The following is a 21,088-nucleotide window of genomic DNA, read 5'->3' on the forward strand; positions in this document are numbered from 1 at the left end:
TGCAGAGAGGTGGGAGAAAGTCTAAGAAGGCTCCCCAGCTATAAGGACTGTGTTATGCTGGTAAATGTTCTCTCGGGGAGGGGAGTAGAATGTAGAACGGGAGAGAAATGTATGCAAATGGCTAGGGAAATGGAATGCTCTATATCAGGAGTGGGTTGAGGTGATGGCTATCCCTGAGTGTAAATCTTTCCTGGAGCAAGGTCTTCATTCTTAAGTACAGTGACATTTTCCATCCCTGGAATCAGCTGGCTTCTTTCCTTTGCAAGGTACATCATCCTCATGACTCTCCAAGACCGCAATGAGAAGCTCTTCTACCGAGTGCTGACCTCAGACGTGGAGAAGTTCATGCCCATTGTGTACACACCCACTGTGGGGCTGGCCTGTCAGCACTATGGCCTCACCTTCCGCCGACCTCGGTGAGTACCTATGATGGGGGTTAGGGAGGGGCTGGCCCATAGAGGGAAATATTGTTTCCAGTGTCCTTGCATCTTGGGACCTTTAAAGGCTACCTTAGAGTCAACAGCCCAACAAGAGACAGCTGATTTGACACATGTTCAGTGAAATAACACCATCAACAGAGAAATGAGCTGGAAGAGTAATCAGCAAGAGGAGACTGAATCTTTGCCACCTCCAAAGGACAAGTGTTCAAAGTGTTGGCCTGAGAAGTGGTTCCCATTGCTTTCACATTCTGCACCTGTCACCTCTGCATGCCCTGTCCCTTTTTCTGCCCATCTCCAGCAAACCTACAGATTTGGAGGGATATTTGACAATGAATAGCACTAGACACCAAACACATACGCTCTTGCTAGCCTCTAAATCAGTAGCGTCCATTTGGAGTTGACTTAGATTCCGTACAAAATGTCACTTTATTAGGCAAAGAATATGGTATTCCATTTTCTCCTAAAGCTAAAGGACTTGAGAGGAGTTTTTGCTTTCATTTTTAGCACTGGAAAAAATATATATGTATAAAATTATACCAGAAAAGTAGATCTCAGTGCAAGGTGCCCGATTATTGTAACTACATAGTTTTTGCATTAACAGTAAAAGGGTCTGGATATGTAATAGAACATCATAGAAAAACAATTACAAACATGAAATATGCTGAAATAGTTGTGTAATTTACATTTATAGAATAGTTATAAATCAAATTTCTTGTTTTGTTTTCATTTGTATGGCTTAGTATTTATTAATTAATTCATTCATTCATTCATTCATTTTGGTTTTTCAAGACAAGGTTTCTTTGTGTAGCCTTAGCATCCTGGCACTTGCTCACTTGCTGTATAGACCAGGTTGGCCTCGAACTCACAGAAAGCTGCTTGCCTCTGCCTTCCACATGCTGAGACTGAAGGTATGTGCCGTGCTCCCAAACCCCACCGCTTAGCTTTTAATGACACTTTCTGTTGTAACTTGGGCTGGCCTGAAAGCTCACAGCATAGCAAAGCTATCTGAATCTCTTACTTCTCTTGCATCCACCCCCACCCCACCTGCGATCACAGGAGTATTCTACCACACCTACCTACAATCGGTTTTCTTTTTAAATCGTCTGTGATATGCAGAACGTGTAATCATGGATCTATGACAGCTTTGGTTGATTTGTACTGGGCTGTGAAAGATGAATGTAAAGAACTGGAATTGTAAGAAATTGCCTATGTGGAGTGTTGGACCCTAAGTGAGACATCTATTATCAACTGCTTAAGGCTAGAGACTCATCCAGAGGAGGGAATGGACAGAATAGAGCCAGAAGTTTGGGAGGAGGACTGCAGGATAACATGTTCTGGACATGACAGGGACATTTCATTAATGAAGTCACTATAGCTTCTGTTACCTTTGGGTCATGAGGAAGGAGCTCATGAGACTCCCACCCTCGCTGAGAGACTGTGGGCGGGTAATGGGTGCTGGCAGAGGGGTGTCATTTTCTTCAGTGGCGTAGCCACTATGATATATTGCCCATAATTCACTAAATAACCCCAACTAGTGCGCATGCAAGCAACTTTAATTAAAATCAGTGAGGCAAAAAAAAAAAAGATATCAGTAAGGATTTCAAAAAAAGAAAGATAACTGAGGGTAATGGAAGTGAAACGAGCAAAGATTCAGAATATCCATGTATGAATTTGTATATGAAGTGGTATGGATAAGAGGAAGGTTTTTAATTGTAGATATGAGGGAGAAAACATGCAGAGGCATCTATAAGTGTCCAGAGCAGAGAGAGAAGGTGGCAGACTGGACCTAGCCATGAGAGAAGCGGGAGCAGGCAGGGAGAGTGGAGGAGAGGGAGGGAGCAAGACAAAGAGAGGCTCAAGAGAGACAGTTTCACTGAAATAGCAGGGTCATAAGGAGATATGTGGAGCCAGGAGAAGGAAGCTCATGAGCTGGAGAAGCTTCAGGAAAGAGAGGAGATGAGAAGAACTGAGAAGAGTTAGGATGTCAGCATGGATTCTGAAATGTGTAACAGGTACTTGTGATGTTAATAAGCACCCAGATTTGGGATTTGTCTCTTCTGCCAGTGATGAGGGAAATGGCTCCATTTGGTAGCACCTGAAGAATGCTGGTGAAGAATGCCAAACCACCAGAATTTGGAGTTTCCTTTGGAACCTAAAAGAGAACAATTCTGTGGAATTTATGAGTGTTTCACTGGGGCATGAGACGAGGAAACAGAAAAAAGAAACTACTCTTTTGAAGAGTTGTTCTGTTGTCATTGTTGTTGTTACTGTTGTTGCTGCTGTTGTTGAAAAACCAGCCAGATACAGAGATCAAAAGGAATTTGTCCTTTAGATAGTGTGATCTGATGTGAGACTGGCTACAGCAAACCTCCCAGAAAATGGCTGCTCCCTTTGCATCTCTCATGCTGATCTCTGTCACCTCTGGCCTCATCACGTTGTATTTTCTTTTTAGCACTTATTCTTGTCTCTAATACTTCTGCATGTGTCTACTTCTACCAAAAAAGGTGTGAAGTTTTTTATTTTGTTTGTCTGGATGCCAGCCTGTGTTAGAACGCATGACATATAGCTCCTTATGGTGGCAACAAGAGATTTGAGGGTCTGGGTAAAATCAGTGAAGATTTCTGCCCCAAAATGGAGTCTTTGTCACATGATCAAGCAGTTGGACTTATGGGGAGCTGTTTCTGGCCCAAGAGTCATCAGTGGGCAGAGCAGAAGGAGCAAGATGGGGCTCAAGGTATACAGAAACAGGATCATGAAACAACTTTTACCCAGAGAACCAGGTCACCTCTAGGTGTAGATAGGGACAGTTGGGGACACAGCATGGAAAAAAGATCAACAACACCAGGAACAAACCTAAAGATGAGCTGGAATGTGGAGAAGAAAACCAAATTGTAAGGCTAGATACTATCCCAAAACCTGTATGCATCCTATTCAACTAGTTTCCCGCCCTCGGGAGGTAAGTACCTCATCTGCAGGATGAGGAAGCTGAGGCTCAGAGAAGTAAGTTACCCAAAGTCACACAGCAAAGCCAGGACTCTACTAATGTTCTCTGAACTGAGTATGAACAGAAGCCTTCCACACTGCTCACTACACTACCTCATAGTTCAGGATTAGCCACACACCGTGGGCATTCAGGGCTGGGCTCCATTTCAATTCCAAGAATGATTGACTGCCCAAGGTCTAGGTGAAGATTACCATTTCAGAGCCTCTCCCCAGAGGAAGGATCTAGTCAGGCCCTTGGCCTGCAGCTAGCTGAGGCTGAGGCAGGTTCAGACAGACCAAACTGTCTTCTTGGATTAGTCCCTCTCACCTAGTACAGTGCATTTTTCACTAACCCTTTTCAGATGACTGCCCAATTAAGTGATTTGACATGTGGCATTCCAAGCTGTCGCTCTAGGTGTCCACTTGGCCTCTTTCCAGGTGTTAATTTCACACCCACCTTGCTCCCAAGGGAGAGGAGACTGGGTTCTGCCTCACCTGAAGCACTGGCCTAGGATTACTTTACAGATTAACATCTGAGGGAAGAACAGCCTCAGGGTGGAGAGGAGAGCCAGGCTCTCTTGGTTTCTGAAATGATAAACCTTGCTGCCAGCCTACTGTTAACAAAGAAGTGCTTGGTAGAACTGCCTGCTCCCTTACCACAGCTAATTCTGTCCAACAAATGCTAGAATTGAGGCTGCAACAGTAAAATTGAGCCTCCAGCACACCTTGGCTCCATGTCACCTCAGAGCCTAGAAGGAAATACTAAAGTATCTCGGGGTACCTAAGAGTCTTGAGTAGCTCTCCACAGCAGAGTAAATATACCTCATCCCTTTGTTCCTTTCTCCTGATACAGCCTCTGCCTGTGCTTCCATTGATCTGACTGGCAGGGGCACCTACTAATGGTACTAAGAAAAGACGAAAGCCAAGGTAAAGTTATGTAGATGCCAAGACAGATTTCAACCCAAAAGACAGGCGTCAAGAGAAAGCCCATGTGATAACCAGGGTCTGTGCTCTTCTCCCAAGCTTCCTATCCTTTACCAAAGCTGCCTGCACCTTCCTCATTCTGCCATGCTCCAGGTGGCACACACACACAACAGTGGATGTAGCATTTTTGAGTCTCTGTGCTTCTCAAGCTGTGCACATGAACAGGTGTTAATGAGAAAGTTATTCATGGTACTTGTTTAAGATGGTGAGACAGACTTCACTCATGGGGCGACGGGGGGAGGGGTATTGTCATAGGTACAGGGACCACTGTGGGAAAAGGTTGCTCTGAGGAAAAAAGGTTGGACTCAATCCTAGCGATGAAAAAACGGAGATTATATGCAAGAATTGTGGGTAATAATAAGCTTTCAAGGTGATCAGACATCATAGGTAGAAAACATGTGCTAAAGAAACTTGGCAGGATTCTTGCTTTGGGTGGGATCTTCAAGGACAGAGAGTGAAGGCCACTGCCTAACCTAGGAGCCTGATTAAAGGTTTGGATAAGGACAATCTCTCAGAGAGTTGGAGTATGGAGAGTTCAAGGAGCTCAGACTTTAAACTTAGGCAATCTTGGCCTCAAATTTCAGGTCCTGATAATTTTGATAATTAGCATAGCGCCCTCATCCCACCCCCTCCCTCAACTTGGCCTTTTTTGTATGAAATAGGAGTAGTGCTTGTGCTGACTGAAGATTTCAAGACTCCATATGGAAAAAGCTTGACCCCATAAGGTGCTGGAAACTCCCTGGCTCACCATTCCTAGGCTATGTTATCTGACTAAGTCTCCCTGCCTGTGCTGCCTAGGTCTATGTCTACTTAACACAAGCTAGAGTCATCGGAGACAAGGGAGCCTCAGTCAAGAAAATGCCTCTATGAGACCGGGCTGTAGACAAGTCTGTAGGACATTTTCTTAACTGGTGATTGATGAAGGAGGGCTGAGCCATTGTAGGTGGTGCCGTCTCTGTGCTATGGTACTGGGTTTTACAATAAAGCAAACTGGAAAGCCATGGGGAGCAAGCCAGTAAGCAGCACCCCTCCACAGCCTCTGTATCAGCTCCTGCCCCCAGGGACCGGCCCTGCTTGAGTTCCGTCCTGACTTCCTTTGATGGGGAAGCAGAAGCTGAATAAAGACCTTTCCTCTTCAGTTTGCTTTGGTCACGGCGTTTCTTCACAGCGATGGATGGTAATCTTAACTAGGACATTGCTCAAGGACATAGGTTTCTTGGTCCTCTGAAATGCTGCCATACTCCGTTGCTTGGTCCAGATCCTAGATTATCTGGAACTTCATTCAAGTAATTCATTAGCAAGTACTCACAAGGACTAAAGGGGGGAAAGTGTGCTAAGTGTAAAAACAAAAAACAATAACAAAAACAAAAACAGACTAGTTGGATGCTCTGTGGAAAACACCTGAAGATTTATTTGGATTTGAAAAAGAAAGATAACATCCCTTGGCCCTGAACAAAGCCACCATCTTTTTCTGCAAACAGATGCATTTCTGCACCCAGGCCACTATTGTATACGTAGAGGTTATTAACAGCTGTCATTTATTGAATGCTTACAATGTCTGTGATTGGACCCTTACCTAGGAACTCCCACAGAGCACTTGCTATTTTACTGAGAAGGAAACTGGAACTAGCCTGTCCAAAACCTTACGGCTAACTCACCTCTCCATGCTTTTTCTGAACATGCAGCCCAGCTTCTTATGGCCCCGGTAAACATGACGCTTGATAGATAAGCACCTGCCTTCTTATAAATTCCCTTGCATGATGGGCCTGCGTGTACAAGAGGCATACACACGTACACAGGCACAGTGGCTAGGGCAGTATGCCCTGGTGGAGAGAGCAGTGTGGAACAAAGTCCACAGGAGTGTCAGCCCCCTCCCACCATAATAATAACCAGGCATCCCTGGAACCTAGCTCCCCCACATTCAAGCTTTCATTACAGAACTGCCCCTCCTGAGGCCTATTGTGAAGATCATGGGGGCCAAAAGCTTTATTGATGATAAAGTTTCCCGTTAGTTAGTGTAAAGGGGCATTTTTTTTTCATGTCTCCCGCCTCACTCCAATCCCCATAAAAAGCTGTGGCTAAGTTTCACTCACCTTGCAGCTTCCTGCTTCCTCTTCAATATGTGTAATGAGCCTCGCTGTCTTGCACTAGGACATGTTCATCCTCACACACACAAAGAAAACCTCTGGGGCACGAATCATACGTCTCTGCCTCCTAAATGTGCCCTGGAGTCCATTTCTAGACAAACTTAAAAAAACGAATGCCAATAGCCTGAACGGAGTCAATATGGACAACAAGAGCAAATGTATTCCAGCAACCCAATTGTCAGTTTTGATTCACACACACACACACACACACACACACACACACACACACACACACACACACACACCTAGCACAACCAGAAGAAGGCAATGCAGAAAACAAGGATCAACATCTTCTGACCCACCTCATCTCTATCCCCAGGGTGTTAAAATACCAGTTCCTTCTGCCAAGACTGTTCCGTACCCTATTCCACCCGGACTCCTCTGCCAAACCATTTCAGCTGCACTGCTGGAATAGCTCCTGCAGAACAAGTAGGAGCCACCCCCTGAGTCTCCTTGGCTTCTTCTTTGGCCTTCCTGGCTTTTGGTCTTGGGTTAGGAGCCATTAGGTCTGGGTTCTTCACCTATGGTCCCTCCAGGCTACATAACCTGAAGGAAGTCAATTCACTCATCCGTATTGAATAAAAGTGGCAGGGTTAGCCTATATGGCTACTATAACGTCTTCCAGTTCTAAAACTTTATGATCTAGTTAATGAAACTCTATAATCAAGTTAGCAATGAGATCTTAAAGTAAGCCATAGTCTATACTATGGGGCTAAGATTAATTTTTCCCAACTGTGAAATTAAGAAGCATATATCTGGGCAGCAGTCCTCAGTCCTGGATCATGTTAAAAAATATCTGGGCGGGGGGCATTCATTAAAATCCCTGAGTTAGAAAGACTCTTAGGTTTTCAAAAGCTCTCTAGTGGTTCTAACAGGAGTCACAGTTGAAAACCATCAAGCCGGGTGATCCCATGACTGTTAGAGAGTCAAGAGCCTGTGCCTCATATTTTGCAAGCCATCCCAGCCTAGAAGTATACTCGTAGGTTAAGGTCACAATATAACAGAATGTATCTCCAACTGATTCCTCAGTAAAAGAAACTGTTGGTCTCCACAGCCAAGTGGAGTGGTCTCTCGGGACTCACTCACAGGCTGCTGGGCCACAGGGGCGTCATTTCTCTCCCAAGATACACTGGCTTTCTTCTGACTCCCCCATGTAATCGCCCACCCTGTATAGTCGTAGACACTTACTCATCAGATGCCAGCAATTGCACTGTAGCAAGTATCACACTCAAGGTGAATCATTTGCGTGAACACATGGCTGGTATGGCCTAGCTCAAAAGATGAATGTTCTTTCCAGAAGTTTGATGTGGAAAAAATATATAGAGAGAAAGAACTTTATAGTTTGGAAAGTAAACGAAGACAGAAAGGATGTATGGTTTCGATTTTAGAGTAGGGCCATGCTAAGCCAAAGAAATAAAAAGGAACACGGAATAGAGCAGTGGGTGAAAAGTTCAGGAAAGAGAACAGGGCAGATGCCAAGACAGTGACTGGTCCCTAGGGCTGACTGAGTGCATGACAGTTTCCACACTGGTTCCTGTTCACAAATGTACAATGTAGCCTCTTCCTCCAGAGGAAACTTTAGTGAACCTCTGCTGTGAGTAATCAAAAGAGCCCAACTGAAAAGGAAATGGCATAGATCCGAGGCCCTTGTTAGATTAGCTGGTGCTGACATTCAAGTGAGGTGTCTCATCTTTAACACGCGTGTAAACTCTCTGGAGGACTTGTTCAGACACACATTCCACATGTCTGGGAAGGGGCTAGAAAATGTTCGTACTAACAAGGTCCAGAGATGCTCCTGCTGCTCCTGCTGCTCTTGGGGCTGCTGGAGCCACTGGGCTAAGGGAGGTGAAAGGCACACAGCTCGCTGCAAAATGAATAGAGATCATTCTGATCCTGGAGACTGTCCCCAACCGTGTGACCTTCTGTGAGTCTCCCACAGCTTCTCGGACCTGAATTTCTTCGTCTATATGATAAAGAGTTTCACTGGGAATTTCAAGTGTTAATTCTGACCCTGCCAATCTCCCATTTGTGCAGCACAACTATAAAGTTACCACTAAGGTTTCTGGTATTTAAGATAGAAATGAAAAGGTAGAGGAAAACACATTCTTTTCATTTTCTGACAAGAAAAGACTCAAGGGCTTATCTGCAGATGTGGGGTTTTGTTTTTTTTTTTTTTTTTTTTTTTTTGCTCTGATTCACAAGTGGGCACTTTTCCAGACAGACCAGCTGGGCAGTCAGAATGGTTTGGTACTGTGCCTTGGAAATCCCTGCTGGAATGGCCATAAGACGGGAGGAGCACCTCAAAAGGATATTATTCAGCTATAATTTAACACAAAAAACCACAAGGAGTGGATTAAATAGTTCTTCAATCCCACATTGTTGAAACAGTTTGGGGGAGAGGGCGGAGAACATTTACCTTGTGTCTCAACTGCATGGCTTTCAATTATGGAGAGAATTGTCTTATTCTTTTTAGAGATTTCTGTACTCACATTATTAATGGTGACTACATACTTGTACGTGATCGGTCTAGGACTTTCACCTCCAAAGGAGCAGCTTGCTCTGTGGACAGGACAAAAGGCACTTCTTAGCCATTTGTGAGTTTGCGTATAGGAGGCTGGGAGGAGAGGTAGGCATCATCAAGCAGTCCCATGTGTACACAAAGATTATATTCCCTTTCCTTAAGCTGGAGACAGATGACCTTTATTAAGCAGAACGGGATGTTCTGAGTTTGACTTCCCTTAGCCAAAGCCAAAGTTCTCTGACCATTTAAAGACACTGATTTTGTTTCTCTTCTATTGGCTCTGTTCTTTTCCTCCTTTGTCTCTGGCAATCCTAGTCATGGTGATCAAAGAGCAATTGTGAGGGAATTTCCTCAGTCAAACCAGGAAATATGTACATAGAAGGAAGCGTTGAGCAGACCTTTCTTAGAGCAACCTTGGTCTGCCATTGACCTGTAAAATGTGCTAAAGGTTGTTTTGACTCACATTAAGTTTAGTCCGAAAGGAGTCTCAAGGAGTATAAATTCTCGGGAAGATTCTAGGATAGAAGAGGACTAACCAATTACTGTCATAATACTTAAAAAAAAAAAAAAAAGCAATAGTTGCCTTGCCATAAAGAGCCCTCTATAAAGAGCCCCCCTCGGGCTGGAGAGATGGCTCAGTGGGTTAAGAGCACTGTCTGATCTTCCAGCAGATCCTGAGTTCAATTCCCAGCAACCACATGGTGGCTCACAGCCATCTGTAAATGGGATCCGATGCCCTCTTCTGGTGTGTCTGAAGACAGCTATATCGTACTCGCATACATACAATAAATAAAAAATAATCAAAAAGAAAAAAAGTTCCCCTCACTGAGTCTGTCCCCAAAGCTATTACTCCTCCTACTCCTACTTCTCTTTATTATTATTATTATTATTATTATTATTATTATTATTATTATTATTATTATTTCTTTTCTGGCATTAGACCATTATACCTATGCAGATCTCTGGAAATCCCTGTGTCTTACTGGGTAGCATTGAAAACATTTTGAATATGTTTCTTAGAGACTCTCAAACTATCATTTCTTAAGCCAATAAGGATCAGAAGTTAGGAAGGGTAGGTAATGTTGGAAGTGTAAGGAGTGGATCAAGAAGGGCAAGTCTAACATCCTAGAGATAAAAACGAAACTCAAGACCTATGATAACTAATCTTGGTTGTCAACTTGACACACTGGAACCTCAGTTAAAGAACTGCCTCAATCAAATTGGCATGTGGCATGTCTTTGGGGCATTTTCTTGATTGCTAACTGATATTGGGGACCCAGCCCATTGTGGGCAGTACCATCCCTAAGCAAGTGGGCCAAGCTATATGGAAAAGTAATTGAATAAGAGTCGAGAAACCACCCAGGAAGCAGCTTTTCTCCATGGCTTCTACCTTGGCCCCTGCTTAAGTGCCTGCCTTGTCTTCCTTCCATGAGGGACTGTGAAATAAACCCTTTCTCCCTGTCTTACTTTGCTTCCTATTGCTGCAATTAAAAAAAAAAGACCAAGAGCAATTTGGGAATGAAAAAATTTATTTCATCTTATAATTCTCGATCACTGAAGGAAGTCAGGGCAGGAACCTGGAGGCAGGACCTGAAACAGAAGCTATAGAGAAATACTGCTTTCTTGCTCATTCCTGATAGCACCCAGGACCATCAGCCCAGGAGTGGCACCATCCGCAGTGATCTGAGTCCTCCACATCAATCATCGTCTTGATGACACAGGCCCATCTAGTAGGAGTATTTTCTCAAATGACATTACCTCTTCCCAAATGACTCTAACTGGTGACAAGATGACATAAAACCAGGCAGCACAGCTCCCCCTAGGTTGCTTTTAGTTATGGTGTTTATCATAGTAACAGAAAAGCAAACTAGAGCAGGCCCAGATGTGGTATCACCAACATTGTGCAAAAGGTCCTGGAGGAGAGCAAGTAGAAAAATTCCTAAACAGGAAAAATGAAATGAAAGGAAGTGCTGGGGTCAAAATATCCCAAAAAGCCCAGGGAGACGTGGGAAAGGGAGAGAGGAAGGAAGAAAAGAGAAGGGAAGAGAAGAGAACACAAGGAAGAAGAGAGGAGAGAAGGGGAGGGAAGGAAGAGAAGGGAGGGACAGAGGGAGGAAGGGAGGGAGAGAGAGACAGAGAGACAGAGAGACAGAGAGACAGAGAGACAGAGAGACAGAGAGACAGAGAGACTCTCCTGTTGAAATTCAACAATCATTGACTAAGCACCGTCTTTATTGTCAGTCACCACAAACACAAAGTTCCAAATGAAATAAGGATGTTTGTTCATGGACAATTCCTAGTCTGTGTTCTTAAAGATTTTACAACCCAACTAAATCCTAAGGCCATATAAGCCAATAAATAATGTATGGTTTGGATTATCTAGTTTACTAGACACTAGTATTGAAATAACTCATACTGGTAAGGAAATCTATGTATTATTATTTCTAGATCTAAGCCTAGAAAGATTCTGGTGTACTTTGGCGAGATGGTCCAGCATAGGCCATGGTGTACAAATATTTAATGGATGAATTTCAAGGAGGTAAATCTGTACATGCAAGACATGGAGCCAGAACAAGCTGAGAGCGAAGGGCTTTGCTGGTTGTCTCGTCTTCCTTCTTAACATCACCAAGTTAACCATTTGTCTTTCATCCTTCAAATTGTTGAAAGCATTAAAGGTGCCTTGGCCCTTCCAGAACCAAGCAATGGTCCTTGAGAAAGGCTGTCCTAATAGTCTGGTCTGGGCCCTTGCCAGTGATTGAACTTAGATATAGATACTGACTGACCCAATTCTTGTCACAAAAGATATAAGTGATATGCCAGAGGATTTGGGTTGGCTTTTTTTACTTCAGAAGAGTCTCTAGACATTCCCACAACTGTCTTGGACATCTGAAATGACTGTAACAGTTATTACACAGCCCTGACCAATTCAGCCCCACCATCAAGACGATAATGCCAGGGATGACAAGGTAGAACCATGGACAGTCCAGTCTACAGCAGCCAAATAAATTCCAGAGGAATATACCTCTGGACTGCTTGTTACATAAAGTAAACATCCTCTCCTCAGCTAGTTAAATCTGAGGTCCCTGTTCTCCAGTTGAAAACAATTCGCTTTCCTGAAGGGATGTTGGATTCCCCCTGACAGCTGGCAGTACTTCTTACCTCCTTCTACAGAGCATCCAGTGACCCAGGCACTCTCCTAAGCACCTCACTCATTCAGATCCCACAGTACTTCCTATGGACTTGCCATAATTTGCCTTATCACAGTTGCTATGATAGAAATTTGAACAAAAGTAACCTGGAGAGGAAATGATTTGTTTCAGCTTACATTTCTGCAAGAATAAAAAAGACACAAAACAATTCCACCATTTGAACTGTATTTGAGACAAGCTTTTAATTAAATAGGATGGGCTTTGATCAGGACCACTCCCTAGAATTCCCAGCTAAGTGACCTCAAGATGGGTTTTGCAGGTGCTTATAAAGATAAACCCAGATAGCCACCACATTTTCCCAGGAGGCTTCGTTATTTTCCAAGAACTGCAACTTCCAGCACTCCAAGAACTGGCCTGGTCCTTGGGCAGGTGGGACTTATGGGTTAACTGAAAGTCTTACAGTTGAAATTCATCAAGAGAAGCTAAGATAGGAGCAAAAGCAGACAGAGTTCATGGAGGAATGCTGTTTACTGCCTTGCTCCTCCAGGTCTCTGATGCAGCCCAATCCTATCTCCCTAGGGATGACACACCAAGTGTGGACTGGTCACTCTTATGCCACAGAGTAGCCATGGCCACAGGCCAGTCTGACCAAAGCAATTCTTCAGTTGAGTTTCTCTTTTCCCAGATGACCCTGGTTTGTGTTAAGTTGACAGATGAAGCTAACTGCAACATGGTATGTGTCTTCGTTTCCTTTCCTGTTCCTTTCCTGACAAAATACAGTGCTAAAAAACTTAAGAAAGAAAGACCACAGCTCAATGTTGTAGTCTCTCATGGCAGGGTCATCATAGTGTCAGGAGCTTGAAGCAGTTAGTCATACTGACTACATCCAGAGCAAAGATGGATGCATACTAGTACTTAGCACACCTCTTACATTTAGCCCAGGGCCCAGCCCCATTCAGGTTAGGTATTTCTACCTCAGTTAACTCATTTAAGAAAGTCCCTCAGGGGCCAACCTAATCAAGACAATTCCTCATTGTGACTCCCTTTCCAGGTGACTCTAGATTGTGTCAAGTTGACCATTAAAACTAACCATCATGGTGTGTAAGGCTATTGGTCCATATTCTTCAGGAGGAAGGAAATGAAACAGCTGAATAAACCTGAAAAGGCTTAGCCATCAAGTGTCTAGTAGAGTCATGGTTTACTCCAGGCTCCAGAGAGACTGCCTTTATTGGTTCTTCCTCCTTTCTTACGCTTCCTGGGCTGCTTCTCACTGGTGATCAACTGTCTATCTCCAGGACAGGAAACTGTCCACTAAGTCAGTCCTGAACAGAAGATATTACAAGATTAATTACAATCCTGTTGCTAGGATTGGGAAGGTAAGAATGAGAATATAGATATGGAGGAATTTGGATGGTGCAATTCAGGGGTGGTAATAGACACTTGGGTAAGGGCACACTAGAATAAAAGTGTTTCTTGGGGAGATTTCTCAGAGAATCCAAGGGGGACACACTGACACATAAAATCAAAGAGCTTAACAATGTCTTGGGTGTTAGAGGGAGCTCCAGAAACTGAGGCCACTGAGAAGCTAGGGTCTACAGTATATGGAAGTGAGACTTGTCAGATTGTGGACTGTGCTCTGTTGAACTTGACAGCATGGACTACAGAGCTTGGGCTCATGGAACAGAACACTGAGCCAAACCATACTAATGCCACTGAATTCACTTATTTTTTCTGACTGGCCAGTACTGTGATGGTCAGGTTGCCTTCATTATCTTTGAATCCCACAACATTCCTGAGAAGTCTAAATGCATTGTGCTGCCAAGAGGAGAGACTCAAAAGTAGTGGGAGGCGTGCCCAAGACCATGTACTAGTAAGTTGAAATACAAAGGCCTGTATTAGTACTTTCCCAAGGCTTCTCTTTCCATTTGTTTTTAATTGCTAAAATGCAGGGTTTCTGAATCATGTGTGTTCTTAACAAATTGGTCAACTCCCTCTGTCCCTAACAACAGCAAAGCAAACACATTCCTAGAACAAGTATCTACAGGAGTTCATGTGTGTGTATTTAAGGCTGCTGTCCCTTACAGTGAGTCAGGATGGGGTAGGGCTGTGTCAAGTTAAGGTGCTTGGTTATACAGTCTCAGAAAGCAAGCCCAGGGTTCTTCATGCATGCACAGAAAGAGCCTTTCAGGCACATAGCAAGAATACTGTAAGTATGTCATGGGCCCTCTGCTCCCATACTGAATTAGGATCAGAATATTTAACAGCCTTTACATTTTAAGAGCCACCTTCAGCCAACATAAACCTCACCTATGTGCCCCCTGCAGCCCATTCCAAACACTGTCAAACAACTTCCTTCTGGGCAAGGGGGATCCAAGAGAAGGTGTGGAATTAGCCTCCTAAGGAGCCTTTGAATAGGAGACTCAGATCTCTCCAGGAAGCAGTAGGTGGGACCATGCCTGTGAACAGACTGGTTGGAATTGATTAGCTCTTCAATATTGTACACTCAATATTAATTTCACATTATTGTGATAAGAGACATAGCAGGCCCATTTGTTTGTTTCTTTAGGCTTACTTAATTTATGAATTATTTCAATAATTATTTACTAAACTGTCTATGTAAACACTTGAGGTATTCATCCCAGTGAGTGGAACAGACAGAACCTTATTCTCATAGAAACTATATTCATCCATTCAATTCTTGCATATGATAAAGACAAGGAAATAAAGAACTGAAGAGGGTGAGCGACCCTTCTCAAAGCTGAACAAATAAAAGTAGAGAACTGAGGCCAGACCTAGGATTTATAGCTTTCTATTTGCTACTTAGAACTGTTTCCATAAATGGATCCTAGAATCCAACAGAGGGCAGACATATTTGTTTGCTAATGGGTAAATAGTAGCATTGCCTTCCCCATAGGACCTTCCTTCCTGTACCTATTAGTTGAAATGAGGGATGAATAGATGGAAGATATGTGGAATCTTCTTTTCCTGATAATTTCTGAGAGAAACATAGAGGTGTGAGTCACTGTTATCAATAACTCCTTAGATACAAAGAGCTATAACTAACTTTGAATAATGCAGTCTTAAATTTGCTTACCATTAATGTAAACTGTGGCTTGACTCATTTAAGAATTTTCAGCAAGAATATTTACACAGGACACAGTACACTCTAAGTGTTTCCTCAATTTAGTTTTATTTAAGCTTTCCAGAAAAAGGACATGACAGTAACCACAAAGAGTTTCTATGTTATGGGGATAATTAACGAATAGACTTTATTCATTGTTTGCAAAATAATGTGGTCCTCAAATCTAGGTCTATCAATTGGAGAGAAATAAACAGCTGGAGTGGATGAGATCATGACCCACGTACCCTGAACCTTTGGTTTTGGAGGGCTAGTAACAATGTCCAATGCTCATCACAAATGAGCTTCAAGAAATTGCCCTTGTCTCCCAGTTCAGGATGGATCCCGGGTGAGCCAATCAGTGCCTCTCATGTGCAGCCAAGCAGAGAGCATAGATGTGAAGTTGTCATGGTGACCTTTTTACTTATTGGAAGAATAGATGGAACTAGAATGACCCTCATCAGATTCAATAAGGCTAGAAATGGGGGTGTCCAGGAGTGAGGAATGGGGGTTGGGGGGGACGGCAGATTTCTCTAGTCAAAGAAAATGTGAAGAGTTTAAATTCAATTAGTGGTAGAAGAAAAACAGAAAGGAGACTATAGAAAAATGAAGATGATAAACAGTTAACTAATTTTTATAATCGAACCAGCAAGGCTCTTGAGAGTAAACGACCCAAGCCTGTTTTAAAATTTCCTAAGAAGCAACTTATAGAAAATTACACACTCCAGTCCCCTCTTTCAAAATCCCGATCCATTGTATCAGAAGAGGAGCCCAAGAGTCTCTATTTAAAAATGAGCTCATCTGGCTGCTTGTGGAGTATACACTATAAACACTGTTCAGGGACAGCACAAAACATCAGAGCGTTGACCCAAGATGAAGCCCACCCCACTGCTGTCACTTCATGGGAAGACTTAGGAAGAATCAGGGCTATTTTCTATTTAAGCCAAAGTTTAAAAGCAAAACAAAAGCAGGGTTTTATTACTAGGTGATCGATAACAAGTTCTTTTTTTCCCCCTCCAAATCAGCAACCTTAGGTAGCATATTGTATTTTCTTTAATCTTACCATCTACCATATATCTAATTAACTGATGAAAACCAACAGAAGTTTTCTATGCCCGATGCCCTCTCTTCTCCTTTTCCGGATGACAAGTCTCTGCTTACTCTGAAATCCACCAGTCACCAGCACCTCAGTGTCCATCGTCCCAGCTCCTTTGCATAATGCTTTGATGCCTGTTCTGAGTCTGTGCATCATGTCCCCTGCTAATTTTCTGCTATAGAAATCACTATATTGTAACCCAGTTGCTCATTTTAGATCTGTGCCATCCCTCTCTGCTCTGTGCACAGAAAGCTCTGTGTCTTCAGCTTTGTGTTCTTTTTTTTTCTTTCTTTAATGTCTATTATGATGGAATTGAATGGGAGAGTGAATGAATGAATATAGTTTCTATGAGAATGAGATTTTGTCTGTTCCACTCACTGAAATGAATATCTCAAGTGTTTCCATAGAGAGTTTAGTAAATAATTATTAAGATAATTTATAAATTAAACAAATCTTAAGAAACAAACAAGTGGGCCTGCTATGCCCCCTAACACAATAATGTGTATTGTTCAAAGTAGCCTCCTAAGCAGATGAAAACTAGAATGATATTTGATATTTTCCAGTGATGAGTCTGAAATTTAGCTGTGTAGACCTAAGATCCTCTAACAGAAAAAAAAAGTAAGTTTGTGAGCATTTAGCTTGTTCATGCATAGTTTAGAGCAGGTCCACTCTTGTGTGACCCTGGTCCCAACGTTCTTCCACTGATGGTAAACCATGGTGTAGAGACTCCTGCAGGCTAGTTTACATGAAGTAAGAATTATACAAATAACTTATGGAAAAGTCACATCAACTTCCTTTATACTTATCTTTTCTCTGCTTGGTTACCATTTAATCCAAGGTTGATATTGGTTTCATTTCATTTGTTCAAACTGCATGGTTTAGGCTGCCCCTGCATTCCCTGTGTAGTTTAAGCTTCAAATTCTGGATTCCCTGCCTCCCTTCCCCAGCTCTGGAATACAGTTGGGCACCAAACGCCCAGCTAAAACACTATTTATAGAACTGTCACAAATAGAACTTTTCCTAGTTTCTTTTTCTACATACTTCATTGTTATTTATGGAAACATTACAGATTTTATAATTATTTTGTATTCTTTGACCCTATTGAATTTATTCATTAATTCCTATTTGGGAGTGATAATCATTAAACCTTCCTGATTAATTGATTCCTTTTTCTCCTTTACCTCTTTTATATAATTTTTTACCTATAGTCTACTTTTTCAGATGTAAGTATATATACCACCCATTTTTTATTTTCATTTACATGAAATATTTTTATATTCTCTCACTTTCAGCTTGTTTCCTTTAAAGTACAGTGAGTCTGTCGTAGAAAGCATATATCTGGTTTTTTTATTCTTATTCAGCAATTCTATAAGTTTTGATTAGCAAATTTACTCCATTTACATTTAAAAATGATTGTCAGTAGATAAGGACTACTACCATATTGCTAATAGGCACTGGCCTGTCTGAACTGAGTGTTCTGGGATTTTCTCCTTTAACAATATTTATAGTTTGAAAGTTAAACTTGGTCAAAACAACAAATTGGGTCAAATATGCCCTTCCTGATCACCCCCATCAGATGAGTGGGGTTCTTGAGAAATAGTTCCAGGTGCTTTGGTGTCTCTGACATTTGCTTCTGGTGAGTAAGGTCTTTAGGATTCAAGTGTATGTATTCCCAGTGAACTTTTGTCCTCTTGAAGCTCTGTTCCTCTCTCTCTTATTCAATTCCAGATTTCATGACTAATTTGCAGTGACAGAAATGTTTGTATGATAAATAAAAGAGGGTAGGGGCTTCCGCTTACAAATTGCTTCAAGATAAGCCTCCAACTCCTACGTTTATAATTGTCTCATAAATTCCAGCCTGAAATGGATCCGAGGTTTTACAGCCCTTGAGTGGGGCCTGTTGTTTCAGGGTGTCTCCACAGGCTGGTGGGTGCCTGGAAGCTGCAGAGATTTATGACTGAGTGGGGAAAGGTATGTGAGTACTTTTTCAACCTGTTTGAAAAGCACGCAGAGAGGATGTTTTTCTCCATCGTGCACAGACCTGTAAACAAGTGACTCACTGGCTGCTGCGTCTGAGTCAGGACAGCAACGTTGGAATCACAGATGGATGAGTGTTTGCTTCAGATAGCAAAAGTTTGACTTAGAATATGTGCCATAAACCTTGCTTCCCAGAGACTCAGATTAACCAGCAGCCTGGAAGGAGGCAGCAAGGAGTTTATTTTGTAAAGTGGAGGCATGTGTGAGCCTTTGCCACGTTCATAGCCAGGAAAGAAAGCAAACAGTGTAAAGTGTGACTTCTCAGAATAAAGGGGGCCTGGGATCGGTGATTATTATTTCTGGAAGAGTCAATATTACCAAATAAAAAGAAACTCTTTTGTACCCACTCTCTCTGGGTTTCTTGGCATGTTTTAGTATTTCAAATAATGGTTAAAACTACATTAACGCTTTCTGGTCTAATTGGAATCATCTGTGAGCAGCAGCGTTGGCATTGTCAGATTCCACGGCCATGTTCTATGTGGACTATAGAATCTGCCATCTGTGTGGCCTTCCCTCCCTCTTGACCACAGAGGAGGCACGTGGTGTGACAGACTTACAGGAGAGTCTTTACTGGCTTCCCTCTGTGTTCAGGCTTTTTAAGGAAACCTGTGCTGGTTCAGCGTTTGCACACCTTCTGTACCTCCTCAGATCCTCCTTAGTCAAGGACCTTGGATGGAGACATTCCTCCCCAACCCAAGGAATTCGCCTCAGCAAATTTCTGCTGCCAAATACATCTCATAATCAACAAAGAGGTTAGAGCAACATATTACATTAGCAAAATCCAAGAAGGCCAAAAATGAATAAAAACAAAAACAAAAAACCAAACTTCTTATGGTTTTACTTTCTGTCAAGAGAAGGCTGTAATCTAGACTTCAACAACATACAGGGGGCAGAGTGGCTTCTCACGTGCTTTTCTACACTACTCAGACTCCTTTTTGTTGTTCATTTAGGAATAAGTGTGTGGTGGGTGGTGTATGTTTGTTTGTGTGTGTGCATGTATGCATGCGTGTATGCATGTGTGAATTCACATTCACAAAATGTGTGTTTGTGCCTACATTGCATGTGTATTTCAGTGTGTATGTCTGTGTGTTTGCATGCACATGTGCCTGTGTGTGTGCATGTGTGCGTGCGTGTACATGTAGATGCCAAATGTTGATGTCAGGTGTCTTTCTCAGTTGTTCTTTATCTCATTTTTAATTAAGACAGTGTCTTGCACTGGACCTGAAGCTCAGCATTTTGGCCATGGCAGCTGGCCAGCAAGGCTTCAGGAGCTGCTTGTCTCTGCACTGGGACTGCAGATGTGCATGATCATGCCAGCTTCTGCAGAAACTAGTGCTGGGGATCCAGATTCAGGTCCTCATGCTTGTGCAGCAAGCACTTATCTCCTGACCATCTCCCCAGACCCACACACTGATCTGAATCCTTCTTATGTACCAATATCATCCCAACTCCTTGACTGACTATTCCTGGTTGTAATTGGGATAGTAACACTTGCCTCCCACAGTTGTGACACTGAGTAGATGCTGGATAAACCACAAAGCAAGTTTCCCACTTTGCTTGTTTTGGTTATCTGTTTGTTTTGTTATTTTGTTGTTGTTATTAAGGTCTTTTATTTTTAATGTGCATACGTGTTTCACCTGCATGTATTCTGTGCACCGCTTGCATGACTGGTGCCCAGGGAAGCCAGAAGAAAGCATCAGATCTCCTGAAACTAGGGTTACAAATGTTTGTGAACTACCCCATGAGTGCTGGGAATTGAACATAGGTCCTCTAGAACAGTGGTTCCCAACCTGTGGGTTGCAGTCCCTTCAAGTCTAACAACCCTTTTACAGGGGTCACCTAAAACCATCCTGAATATTAGATATTTGCATGATGATTCATAACAGTAGCAAAATTGTGGTTATAAAGGAGCAACAAAAATAAACCGATGATTGGTGGTCACTACAGCACAGGGAACTATATTAAAGGGTCTCAGCATTAAGAAGGTTGAGAACCATTGCTCTAGAACCACAAGCAATATTTTAATCACCGAGTCGTCTTTCCAGCCTCTTATTACTTAGATCTTAATATCTATATTGGAAAGAATTCAAACAATACAACCAAAATAATGGACTTTTTAAAAAACCAGGTATGGGCATGATGGGCAAGACATCTGATTGAGTGAAGGTGCCTACTGCAAAAGCCTAGAAATCTGAGTTTGAGCCCCAGAACCCACACAAGGATAGAAAGAGAGAACAGACTCCATAAAGTTGTCCTGTGACCTCCACATGAGCACCACTACCCCCATTGATAAAAATTAAAACAACCAAAAGAAAACCTTGAGTTTCTTTAGTTGCCATCCAATAAATGTCTGTAATGCACTGAATCTGCAAATCAGTAAGTGAGGGTGAAAAGGAAAGCAAACAGTAATTGAATGAAGACACACAGAAACCAGAATATGCAGTCACCCCATCTTTGGACGAAGACAGGAAATTCAATGTCTCTGGGAGGATTTGACCTATATTCTTCTGACAAGCATGCCCAGCACAACTTGAAACTTATCAAGAGGTTGTTTTTCCATGGCGTTGTGCTGATGCGCACGGATATTCTTAATTAAATGAGGCAGATTTAATGA

At 42.5% G+C, this 21,088-nt stretch overlaps 1 protein-coding gene across 3 annotated transcripts in view; it reads left to right on the forward strand.

Annotated features, from left to right (window-relative positions):
* Nucleotides 1–21,088, forward strand: part of Me3 (malic enzyme 3) — a 201,432-nt gene that overhangs the window by 93,734 nt on the left and 86,610 nt on the right. For all 3 annotated transcript variants that reach the window (XM_006229666.4, XM_063266979.1, NM_001415972.1), the window contains exon 4: nucleotides 267–416. In XM_006229666.4, the coding sequence (XP_006229728.1) occupies nucleotides 267–416 (150 nt within the window). The remainder of the gene's footprint in view (nucleotides 1–266; nucleotides 417–21,088) is intronic.

Source organism: Rattus norvegicus, chromosome 1 (assembly GCF_036323735.1).
Source record: "Rattus norvegicus strain BN/NHsdMcwi chromosome 1, GRCr8, whole genome shotgun sequence".
Taxonomy (NCBI): domain Eukaryota; kingdom Metazoa; phylum Chordata; class Mammalia; order Rodentia; family Muridae; genus Rattus; species Rattus norvegicus.